This window comes from Pleuronectes platessa, chromosome 2, assembly GCF_947347685.1.
Source record: "Pleuronectes platessa chromosome 2, fPlePla1.1, whole genome shotgun sequence".
Lineage (NCBI taxonomy): Eukaryota > Metazoa > Chordata > Actinopteri > Pleuronectiformes > Pleuronectidae > Pleuronectes > Pleuronectes platessa.
In genome coordinates, this window is record NC_070627.1 from 14,510,295 (window position 1) to 14,523,725 (window position 13,431).

Consider the following 13,431-nt stretch of genomic DNA (forward strand, 5'->3'; position numbering starts at 1 on the left):
GGAGTTTAGATGAAGTAACTTCCATGCAATTTGAAAATATACAAATCTGAGCTCCTGTGGAAATGTTCCTTGTTATTGAATGTTATTATTTCACAGGTATCGTGTCATGAACTAAGAGTAATGTGTGCTTAACTGCTAGTGTGGCTACAAACAAGTAGACCAGTAAACCTAAAGTGAAAACAGGTGAGTGGACATCACTGAACATGAGGTGCAACCAGAACACACAGCTCCCATTAACACAACCAGCTGCTGCACACACACACACACTTGTCACCTCCAACCGCCCGCAGTGTTTTCACATCAAACGTACACAAACTACAAAATAGATCAATATTAAAATATGCAACCTCATTAAGCGTTAGGCTATACAAGATGAAAATATACCGTTATTTTTATACTGGTCACTTGTAAAAGATAAATCTTTGTTATTCATTACAACTACATACACTTGAAATATACAGGAATATAAACACAGTCCGTTTTTTAACACCATGGCTTTGAACATCTGACAAAAATAAAAGTGCTCTCTTGTGTGTTTTATATGTGCTTCATTTGACTGTCCAAACCAGTTCAGACTGTGTCAGGAGTCAAAGTCCTTTATCAAAGAGGAAACCTGGTGCTGCACGTCCAGTAATACATCACAAATTTACAGAAAATATGCACATTTGAGTTATATTCATGTATTTAGTGTTTGCCCGTGTAAGTGCCTGAATAGGTGAGGAGTCTAAGGCATAGAGAAGTTCATACTTTCAAAATATCAGAGTTTAATATTAATTCAACTGATAACATTTGAATATTTGTCCCTTAACTTCATATATCTTTTAGTCCAATGCAGATTTTTGTTCAACGTGTTTGCTATGTTTTTGCTCCATGAAGAATATAGTTTGTGCATTCTAGTTTGTGCTATATATTGCTTCATCATTGTGTCTGACCTATTTAAAGAATGTGCATACATTTTTGAAATAATAGGTCAATTCGCTTGTGCATTATTATTGTGTAAATAATTTTTTGTGCTTTTGTAGCATTGTCATTTTGTCAGAAAAGACGCAAAACTAAGCTGTGCCTCCTGTCAGTGGAACTTCAAGTTTTTTTATTATGTACTTCTTGCTCTTTACTCTTTGGCGGACAAACTGAAATGATCGATTCCATACACACACACATCACACACATACATATATATATATATATGTATGTATGTGTGTGTGTGACATGTGATGTGCGTGTGTTTGTGTGATGCACAATGAGACCAACGTTGGCTTTGATCTCCTCCACAAATTAAAAACAATTTTATCCTATATTATAATAATATACTGTACACTGTTGTTTACAGAATGAACAAGAACACTAATGGCTACAAACAAAACAGAGTAGGAGGTCGATTTTGCCACTGCAGTTTGATCTGTGGAGACAAATCAACATGACGTGTTCTGTATTTCAGAGCAACAGAACAGAGCTCAATGTAGACAAAGGGAAATCACTGCATATTCTCTTATAGAAAATAACATAATCTGTATTAAGCTGTATGGCTTTGACGAACAGTATCTCTACAACATTAAACCTTATAAGCACATTCATTTCGCCCCCTGAGTGCCACTGTGCTGCAGTGAAACCCTGTTCACAACACAAGCTCCACTACATTCGTTCTTCCAGATCCCCTGCACAGGGGAGTGCATTATACTGTGAGGGGGGCTAGGTCTGCTGAGGGTCCTTATACTAAGGCAAAGAAAAGCAGATCACAGACCTTCAGCTCAAGCACATAAATACCGTGATTTCAAATACAAAACAGAATAGAGGTGTATTCAGTGTTAAGTTTGAATTTTGTCTTTTGACATATATTTCCACACTGCCTACCTCATTTTTTGTTTTTTGGGACATGTGGGCTCAGATAGATTAGGCGACTACAGTTTTGTGGCTTGAGCAGGGCAGTGGTGGGGACTCTCGGAGCTGCAGTGATCCCTGGTGGAGACTTTATGGTTGAAAGGTAAACTGTGCTACAGGACTGGATGTTTGGACGGCAATCAAGAGTCAGACTCTGGCGTGACAGGCGTGACAATTGTGACAGGTGTGACAGGTGTGATAGGTGTGACAGGTGTTGTTGGCGTGGTGGGACTGATGGCATCGTTTTGGTAGCTTGTGCCGTAGCAGATGTTTGGAGACAGGGAGTTCGGGTCCAGGGGTTTGATCTCTCCAGGAGTGAGGTATGCTTTGTGTGCTGGGGCTGATGACGGGGCCTCGCCGGGTTTGGCTCCGAGGATGGATCTGGCCTCATCCTGCTCCTCCAGGTTAGAGATGTCCTTCATCATGGTTTTACGGTAGGAGACGGACAGCTTGTTGGAGCCATCGGACATCAGGTTGAAGTGACGAGCGATGAAGACGATGGGGACAGGGAGCATGGCCACTGCGATCAGAGAGAAGCACATGGCAAGTGCCCAGGGGGGGTAACTCTCGAAACGCTCTTGAGCCTGCAAACATTGAAAGAGAATCAAGTGAGAGTGAGGAGCTTCTAAAGTAATAGAATTTTTGACTTCACCAGCCATTGTACAATATGTGGGGTTTTTAACATTTGTATTATTTACGACACTACATTTATTAGTCACTAGCTCCTTAAGTTAAAATAATTTACATGAAAAACATTTTTAATAGGTTCCTATTCTTCCTAATATAAGTAAAGTTGTGTTTTTCTCAACATGTTCAGATCTTACTGCATTAGTATATAATAATATGTAATACGGTGTGGTATTTTTGATTGTTAAATACTACTAGATTATTCTCCTGTTCCTTCACTTGTATACATTTTGAATGCAGGACTCGTTACTTGTAATGCAGTATTTTTAAATTGAGCTACTGCTACTTTTGTAAAGAATCTGAATTCTTGCTCCACCATTTCTGCTGTTAACACAGAAACACAAACAGACAGACAGACAGACAAACAAAAACACACACACACACACACATACACACACACACTGACTGACCAGCTCTTCGACCCAGGCGTTGTATCCCGGTGGGCTGATGGCCATCTCTATGACAGTGGCTGAGATGAGAACGATGAGGCAGAACGGGGAGACGTATTTCCACAGGTAGAAGTAGATAATGCACGGTCGGAATCCTAACATGTCCTCCAGGTCCTGCATGAACCTGAGACAGAAGAACAAAACAATATTACAGTGATGTCCCTTCATACAATTCTTATTTAACACCTGTGAGATATTTGAGTATCCAAAGACATGGACACACAGGTTTACCTTTTAGTACCATAAATCCAAGCGACAGATACATTTTCCAGGATGACAACGACAGTGAGAGGCAGACCAGCAGAATAATCATCGAACATGGTGACAAAGTAATTCCCTGAGCGCTGAACGAACAGCAGGCCACACAGGAAGGCCACAACGCAGCAACATACTGAAACAAACATGAAGAAGAACAGCAATTTGGTAATTCATCGGAAAACCGTTTTTATTTTCAATGGGTTTATTTGGTTTCTGTTATTGTTTTGCTGTTGATACGCTCAGAGCAATTTTACATAGCGTAATGCATCACATTCCCAAATGTGTTTAATCCAATTTAAGTGCTAAATAAGGACTTTGAGCTTATAATATAAAATCGCCTGTCATGACGAGTCAGGGATGTTTACCTGTGAAAAGCTCCTTATGGACCTTGTAGGAGTCGAGAACGGGTGTAGTGATGCCAGTCATGGTGCCGATCATGCTGCCCAGGCCGAGGTTAATGAGCATGAAGAAGAACATGACCGACCAGAATGGAGATGCTGGGAAATGAGTCATGGCCTCTGTGAAGGCGATGAAAGCCAGGCCGGTGCCCTGGACAGACTGAAGAGAGACGGTCATAGGAGTCAAGAGTCATGAATATGGAACATGGAAATAGATATGTCTGCAGAAAGAGACTTTCTAAGACTCACCTTGTTGAGCTCGTCCTCAAGGAGACACGGCTCCAGACCCAGCTGGGCGAAGCCGTCCTCTTTGACCGTCTTGATGACTCCGTATATCTCAGCATAGTCTGATGTGCTGAGCTGGGAGAAGTTCATGTGTGGAGGGATGAGGTCGTGACTCAGGACGTTGGAGTTGAGGAACCCCAGGATCTTCTCAGAATTCCTTGAAACACGAGCAAATGTAAAAAATGTAAAAAGTAGAGGATAGTGTTGGGATATAAAGTGGTGGAATTACACTGGAGCTGCACATTTCACTATAAGCTGTAAGAGCTATTTACTCAAGACCAAAGTATAATGTAGGGCTATGTTTTATTATTTAATACATATTTATTCATCTCAGATCATTCATTAAGCTATCACATACTTCCTCCAGTTCTCTTTTGTTTTGATCCAGGGTTACCGGTTTTATCGGTTTCATGCTGATAAAACTATTCTTTTTTTTGGCTTCTTTGATTGGGTAATATGGTCCAAAAACGTCTTAATAACTAAGGGATGAATCCCAAAAATTGCAGAGTATATTCAGACGTTATTTCAGTTTTTTCCAATCGTTTTCTTTTTCGCTGCAGCCATTTTTTTTTGTGGTTGGTTCACACAGGTGTTTCTCATCACGCTAAGGAAGGTTCTGTTCAGTCTGAATTAACGTGATGAGTAACAGCTGCGTTAACCTACTAGCATAAGTCACGACAAAATGGCTGCTGTTGAAAAGCTCTATACTTTGGTTTATGACTAAATACTCACTAAACTAACTTTCCCTTTAGCTTTGTGTGCACTTTTTGATAATTATCGAAGGATACCATGCTAATGTAAATAACAGTGACAGTCAGCAAGTCATTACATCCTCTAAACAGTTGATGTTGGATTTAGCATGTCTGTACATTCGTGTAAGTCTGGTTGAAATGTCATTTTGTCACGTGCACAGAGATTATCCACTTTAATCCAGCAGCAGGCAAACATTTAAGAGCTAAGCATGATCTCTGCTGGAAGTTGTTGACCAATCACAACAGAGCAGGCCAGCTGACCAATCAGAGCAGACTGGGCTTTTAGACAGAGACTGAAAAGAGGAGCTGTAGAAGAGGACAGACTGAGGAGAGTGATGTGTTTTCTGAACGTTAGAGAATGTTAACATTATCAAGTCATAACCCAAATTAAAATTAAGAACCTGAATATGATCATGATCTGTTTCCTTTGATTCCTAGCTCATTGTACTCACTCTGCGATACACTTTTCGTTCATGATGTTCGCCTTGAAGCCCAGCACAGCAAACACCACCAGCGTGGCTAGAATGGAGGTCAAGAAGTTGATGACCGAGACGAGCACGGCGTCAAAATGACAGTTGTTGTCTATCTTATTGTAACTGGAGAAAGCTATCACTCCTCCAAAGCCCAGACCCAGGGCGAAAAACACCTGGGTGGCTGCTTCCCTCCAAACCTGGGGCTCCAACATCTTCTCCAGCTGTGAGATACAAGGTGTAAGTAATGTGTGTTTTATATATTGGTACATATACACTTAATATATATTATTCAATATTCAGATAGAGAAAAACAAACCTTGGGAGTAAACATGTGAGCGATACCATCCACCGATCCCTTCAGCATCAACCCCCTGACCAGGAAACAAAGGAGCACCACGTAGGGGAAAAGAGAGCTGAAGTACATCACCTGTAAACCACGAGAGAAAAAACATATTTAGAAACAGTAGACCAGTGCTGCTCTTTCATGTTTGTCTCTCATCATACCATCACTCCACTACCTTCCCAGAGGAGGCGATTCCTTTAATGACGGCGAGGCAGACGATGATCCAGGCCACAAACAGAGACAGGGTCATTTTGATGTTGAGGCCGCCGCTCTCTGCGATCGTGCTGGTCGTGTTCAGGGTTTGTCGGTACCAGAAATAAGTCGTGGCGGAGCTTTTGTCGCACTCGGGCTCCACAACTGTGAGTTTTACAGTCAGACAGGGAGAGAGAGAGGTTTAGGTCGGGTGATAATGAGTATCGAAGGGAGAAGAGGTGGAGGTGTGAAGATGCAGCAGGACGATGACAGGGGCAGTAGAGGAATGAGATCGACAACGTTTGCTCGGGGTCAGTATCTCAATACTCGGCTGGTTTACACCCGTCAGACGCAGGTGAGCTGAACAAGGTCATCTGTCCGCTTGCTATGCAAAGAACGAACCTGCAACTCACAACACCTGAGATCTTTTTCAGTGCACACATAATATATTCTGCTGTTACCTTGTGGAGATGATATATAGTGTGTGGCTGAGTGCGATTCTCAACATTATTCTCCAGGAGGGTGCAGATTTATCTACGCAGATGCACATAGACACAACCTGCATGGACACACAAGCTACAGCTTCACATGCAGGAAAACCCTCTTTCTAGATGTACAACAAACTAAATCTTCTGAATTCAATATGTCCTTCGCATTATTCATTGTTTATTAGTTACTGTCAGGTCCAATCACGATGCCTTTCCTGTTAAACTGGTTATACATCTATGAGACGCACAGAGCCTCTGTCCTTCCTGTGAAATGTTTTGCATTCTGCTGTTGTCCTCCAACACTACGGTCCTCCAGCCTCAGAGGCTGAATCATCGCTCCCTCTCTTTCTACCAGCAGCTATGATCAGCTTTGTCGAGAAACCTAACCTCTCTGTTGGGAGGTCGATCGACATGTGGTGGTTGGCTGCAGTATACGTCATGAATTTAGCCTTGTCCACATGAATAGATGATTCAGTTGCCACTTGTGAAGTGTGAGAGTGCGTGTGTCGACAGGACCTCGCTACAGCGCAAACTGTGGCTTCAAATGCTCAAGATGGCGGCATATGATCCCGGATATTTAAGCGTCATTTCTGGATAGTGAGAGGAAGTGGAGACGCTCCGTCCACTTTCATATACAATACTTTGCACAATTGATATTGAATAAAACCCCTTCATGACCTGTAGTGGAATCTAATTCAACAACAGACAAACTGTTCTGCATTATTAACAACATAAGGTCCTGTAGAGCAAAACAATATTTTAACTCATAATCGTTAAACTAAGCTGCATCTGTATTTAAAAGGTAACACACAAATAAACTTGCTTTGCCTATTCTTCAGTAATTAACGTCACTTACTGGCAAGTGTGCCGTTCCTTCTGATTGGACACTCGCTCCATGGCAGAGGATACTGGAAGGACTGGAAGAAGTAGAAGATGCTCCAGCCAATGATCACGTTATAGTAGAGACCCACAAAGCCACACACCTAGATAGATAGAATAGATAAGAAAGATAGATTTATGGTCTTCTTGTTGTCTTTTCCATTTTAATTTTACAGCAGCCTACACTCTCTGTTATGGGACATTACAGTTTTTCTCCATTGCTTTGGCTCATTTCACGAAACAGAAATGACATTCTCAAAACAACCCGTGCAAACCTCCAAACCACTGGGCACTTGTTCACAACAGATTGGAATATCTCATTCCTTTAATCAAATTGCAATTGTATTAGCACATCCTTGCAATGACAAGTACAATTTCCAACAGCTTGCACAAATTTCAAATGATTTAGCACACCTTTGCAAAAACGGTTAGGTACAATTGCCTTCAGTTAGCTCAATTACCAATTGAATATATATTGCTGGTCAAAACTGACTGTCCCTTCTCAGTCAAGTGGTTGTTCTCTGCAGAACATGTTGGCATAATTTCATTGTGTACATCATCACCTGCACAATAGTTCACTCCACTGTCAAAATCGTACAGGCACATAATAAGTGCAATTGGCAAAATAGCCCATATGGTTCAGCACAACTACATAGATCACCTTCAAAAGGTCATATCTCACTATGCCAAATGTTCGTTTTGATGTGCTTATTGTTTGACAGTATATTGTGCTGTACACATTTTCTGTTACTGTAAGGACGATGTATGGCAATTACTGTAACAATTTCCATGGCAGTATGAGTTCAATAAAGTATTTTATGTGAAACCTTGAATTAATCTTTTTTCTGTTTGATACACATAATATTCTGGAAAGAAAACATCTACTGTAACCATTCAGTGACCATTCAAGGACTGAGCCAAGATTGAAATGTGCACATGAGGGATATTTCTATGGTCCACTGCCATACTGACAAAACATCTAAACGTTTTGACCTGTAGTGTTTAAACAATGCCAAAGGGACTTTTCATTTTGGGGGCACTGACTATTTGTATGAGAAAAGGATTTAGTTTTGACTGATGAGTTGTCTGTTTTGGGAGAGATATGACCTTTTTTCAGGTGTGCTATGGAGTTTTGCTGAACCATCTATGTTATTTTGGCAAATGTATATAAAGCTTTGAGAATGTCCTTATTTTTCTCAGAGATGAGCCACAGCAATCGAGAAGGAAATTTTCATTTTGGGGGCACTGACTATTTATATGAGAAAATGATTTGGTTTTGAAACTTGAGTTAACTGTTTTGGGTGAGATATGACCTTTTGAAGGTGATCTATGTTGTTGTGCTGAACCATATGAGCTATTTTGCCAATTGCACTTAGAGCTCTGAGAATGTCATTTCTGTTTCGTGAAATGAGCCAAAGCAATGGAGAAAAACTGTAAGAGACAACCACATTAACATGAATTGCATAATATCAGGTTTTCTGCCAACATTTCATCTCAAAGGGAAAGAAGTGTGCTAATAAGGCGGCAGGCTTTCTGCATGTCTTGTTGCTGTCTGTCTTCCGAGCAGTCCTGGCAGCCAGGACATTCAGGAGCTAAATATGGTTGAGGGAAGCATGAATAATTAACGTGCTCTCTTTTCAACACTGATCTTCCATGAGATATTTATAGCTACTTCTTCGCGAGTCGCACAACTCCAAAGAAAGGCTACCCTTCACTCCCCGACACGCCAATACCTGCCACACGCCCCAAGAGGATGTGTGACGGTTGTTGTGGCGACTCAAGCTGTAACTTGATCCAGTCTTTACTGTAAAAAATTGATTGTTTAGCTTCTACATACAATACTAAATATACAGTAAGATACATATAAATATTTAATATATAAGATGGATGGATAGATAGATAGAAAGATAGATAAATAGATAGATAAATAGATAGATAGATAGATAGATAGATAGATAGATAGATAGATAGATAGATAGATAGAAAGATAGACAGACAGATACACAGACAGACAGAAAGATAGATAGATAGATAGATAGATCGATAGATAGACAGATACACAGACAGACAGACAGACAGACAGACAGACAGACAGACAGACAGACAGACAGACAGACAGACAGACAGATAGACAGACAGACAGACAGATAGATAGATAGATAGATAGATGGATGGATGGATGGATGGATGGATGGATGGATGGATGGATGGATGGATGGATAGATAGATAGATAGATAGATAGATAGATAGATAGATAGATAGATAGACAGACAGACAGACAGACAGACAGACAGACAGACAGACAGACAGAAAGATAGATAGATAGATAGATAGATAGATATCTAGATAGATAGATAGATAGATAGATAGATAGATAGATAGATAGATAGATAGATAGATACTTTCTTTTTCCACCACACTGCTGTCTTATTCCTTTTCTATTACAGTGTGTTATATTGCAGTCTTCAGGCAATGGTTACAGTGATGATGGATTAAACAATTTCATAAAAATCAATGTTTGCTACTTTACCATTAGACTTGACATCCCTATTCCGCCCAGGCTGGGACAGACATAGTTCCACACACCGATGCTCCCGCGGCGTATCTTCTGACCCACCGCCAGCTCCAAGAAGAAGAGCGGGATGCCGATGAGGAGGAGGAGGATGAAGTAGGGAACCAAATAGGCACCTGGAAAACATAAGAACTTATAACTGAGCTTGCCATAGTACACTCACAACATGAGGTATGTGATGTAAAATATGTCCCTTAAAAATGTCAAATTAAATGAGGACACTGGTCTCCGAGCTCAAGGAAAATGTTTGGTTGAAAAACCAGCACAGCAGCAGGGATATCTGTTTTTAATTGTGGTGTCTTTTTTTCTCATATTAGTCAACTCAAATATATTCTTTAACCAATTTCTTGGAAATAATATGGACATAAATTGCTGCTCATCATTTTTCCTTTTCCAACCAACAAACCAAAGTTTTCCTACAACATGCAAAATATTTAGTTGCTAAATGTGACGAATTTAGGTTCCTTGTTAATATTAATAGCTGCAGAACAAGTGCAGTGATTAAACAGTTTTAGTCAGAATCTATTGAGCCATCCAGCTCACACCACCGCCCAGCTCCTCAATGATGTAACTACTACTAAACTGATGAATAATTTTAAAATTACATTTCAAATTTTGATTGAAATCCAAATGCGTCTCTTTGCAGCTTAATCCATTTCCTCTGTAAAGGGTGAGTCGTCATCCGGGATATAGAGACTTATAGCGGGCAAACATGCACTACTACTATTAATACATCAGAAGAAGGAATTACATTCAGTGGCACACACGTCCCATAGTGGGAGGAGTAATGAGGCAGAGAGGTGGTCGGATGAATCAAGAAGGAAATGACAGTGAGGAGTTTTAGGCCTCGGGTGACAAACAACTCACTCACTCACAAATCCACTTCATCATACGATATACAAATTGGAGCCTGTGATAAAAACCATGTATAACAGAGTCTCTGGCATAGAGATGAAGCAGGGGGAGAAATGATGGAGGGTGATAAAACAGAAAAGAGAAAGGCACGATGAGGGAAGGTGACGAAGGCAAGCAGAGAGGAGCCCACACAGCGATAACTCCTCATCACACAGACCTTTTAATGTGTCTGGAATTGGCTGCCAGACAGCAAATTACACAGTGAAAAATGGCCGCTCGCCAGGGAGCACAACCTGACCGGTCCGAGAGTGATTCTACTGTCACCGACGCCCCCCCCTGCAGACAGTAAATCCTGCACATAAGTCAGACATGGGCCGTAAAGCTGAAAACAATCAGACTGATGGAGGCTTCGTCACGTCTGTCGTGACATGATGTTCTTCAGCAACTGTGAACACATGGCTGACAGAGTGTACGCCTCAGATTACATGCATCTCAAACAAAAACAAAACCCTGTCTGCGTGCAGCTACTCTCACTTTGGTATCGAGCTCCTCTTCTCTGGTCATTAGAGTATCAGTTCAGCTGGGCCTGGGCCTGTCGCCAGTTATAATCAATGGTGAAGCTATTTTGGGATTCATTTCTACACTGCAGCGCTTTACTGTTAGTTCTGTGCCGAGTGGAAATGCAATGTTTGTGATGGTCCGGGTCAATCAGACGCTTGAGTCCGAGAGAGAGAAGAGAAACAAGACGCTGACTTCATTTTACGTAAACTTCACTCTGTCTGATTCTGTGAGAAAGTTGAAATCACTCGTGTTGACTAGGATGGAGCAGCACGTTCAAAATCAATAACAATAAGCAGACTCACCATATTTACTTGTGAAAAGGGAACTTATGTCACTAATTTAGATTTTGTACTTATAATTTGTTTTGAATAATAAATCTAGATAAAAACAACAACACTGGTGACACGCCCCACCTCTGGCCCACTGTCAGCTGGGATTGGCTCCCATCCCATCACGCCCCTCAAAAGGATACGCTGTATAAACAATTACACTGCTCTATTTTTCGATAACAATATATTTCCACTGACTTAATAATTGATAATGTTTTAATATTAATAAATGCATTGTTCAGGCTTACTTTAGTGGTAGGAAGACTGTTATGTTTTATCCAATGGGCATACAGTTACTCTTGGGTTAAACGGCCTTAAAAAACTGTTATGTTATAAATTATGTTATGAACATATTGTATCTATATTAATATTATTATTGTAATCATTATATCCGCCCCGCTCTAACTTGTATAAAGCAAATTTGGGTCTACATACAAACTGACCAATGACCTCAACTAATGTCACTTGGGTAAAAGTCCAAAGATTAAGTTCAAAAGAGATGCGTTTAGGAAATCTCTGAAGCCAGATGATCATCTCTGCTTGTGTCTAGTTGCTGAATTAACTGTAAGGAGCATAGAACAACTACATTCTAATCTCTGACTGAAGTGAGAGCGCTCAGGTTGTATTGTGGGTAATGTATAGTAGGTGCCGTATCTTTCAAGCAGCAGTGTCTTGTCGAAGTCGGTGTTTGAAGAGAGGAGAAGCAGACCCAGAACTTGCAGCATAACAGAATTTATTACACCGAAGTTTCACAGGTCAGACGGGCTCCATGGTATGCCCGGAGAAATCACAAAGGCCAGATAGTGAAAATCTGGCCCGCCTCTGCAAGGCAAGACCTTTTAAAGAGGAGGTGTCGCAAACAAAACTATAGATCAAATGACGTAGCACATAGGGTCTATGCCTAAATTTTGACATGTTTTTAGTAACTTTAAGTTGAAGTCACCCGCTAGATCTTTGCTCCTCCCTTAGCAGGTCAAATACTATCCCATAGGTCAAAGATCATTCCAAGGAGGGGTAGAAATAACCCAAACCCATAAAATAGCACTTACGAAGCCTGAAACTTCAGAATCAAGTAACTTAAGAGAGTAGCATACCGTCCTGGTATATGACCATGTTAGAATTTACGACAGAGATACCAGACGTGATTGAGGGAGAGTAAAGGCGACTGTATGTCTGGTTCTTCTACATCACCTCTGATAGTTTTTGTTGTTGTGAAGCTGTCTTCAACAATGTTGTAGAGGTACAAGGCTGAGTAAATGGCACTATATTCTTTTAACTTTTATATGTGGTAATCTATAGTCAAATTCTTCATGAAAACAGACATTAAGTTCCCATTTACATGAGCATATGCAGCTCACAGTGAGATTTACAGTGAGATTTGTTTCCAACTCACCTCCTCCATTCTTTTGGCACAGGTAGGGGAAGCGCCACACGTTGCCCAGTCCCACAGAGAAACCCACCTGGGCCAAGATGTACTGGAGCTTGCTGTTCCAGGCGGGGCGCCCATCGTTCTCGGGCACCTTGAGCTGTGGGGGCTTCTTCCCAGCGGCCCCTCCGACGTTCAGGGAGCTGTTCTGGTAGTCCAGCGGCTCCTCGTGGGCGAGCAGGTCGGCCACCGACTCAGTGACGTGCTCATTGCTCTGCTGGCGCTGGGTCACCTTGCTGTTCTTAGGCATCAGGGAGGCTGAGGGTCGGGAGGGGGGTGGGGGTGGAAAGAGAGATGGAAGAAAGAGACTGGTGGGAACAGAGAGAAGAGATGCAAAGAGTGGAGAAGAGATGGATGGATGGAGCTGTAAGGAAGAGACTAAGAAGTGACAGCTGGATTCGAGGTGTTGGCCTCAGTCCTGCATCAGAAAAACAGAAAGGTTGGATAGTACATTTTATTTCAAGGACATCATCCAAATTCAAGGTGTTATCTTTCTCCATTATTAGACCAAAACAATCCATAAATATCCTTCTTTAGGAATAATAGCAAAAACTAAGGTCAGCTCCTTGACAAGGCTCATTTGATGTAATTTTAGGCTTCATTTA

The 13,431-nt window shown here is 41.2% G+C and overlaps 1 protein-coding gene across 1 annotated transcript; it reads right to left on the bottom strand.

Annotated features, from left to right (window-relative positions):
• Nucleotides 1–2,018: 2,018 nt before the first annotated feature.
• LOC128462118 (sodium-dependent neutral amino acid transporter SLC6A17) lies at nucleotides 2,019–13,076 on the bottom strand. The gene is made up of 11 exons (XM_053447407.1): nucleotides 12,794–13,076; nucleotides 9,614–9,771; nucleotides 7,060–7,186; nucleotides 5,699–5,880; nucleotides 5,497–5,607; nucleotides 5,160–5,401; nucleotides 3,920–4,112; nucleotides 3,638–3,830; nucleotides 3,246–3,405; nucleotides 2,976–3,138; nucleotides 2,019–2,462 (listed from the first exon to the last, which is right to left on the bottom strand). Exons 1-11 carry the CDS (start codon nucleotides 13,074–13,076, stop codon nucleotides 2,019–2,021), a joined length of 2,256 nt encoding a protein of 751 aa, XP_053303382.1.
• Nucleotides 13,077–13,431: the final 355 nt, after the last annotated feature.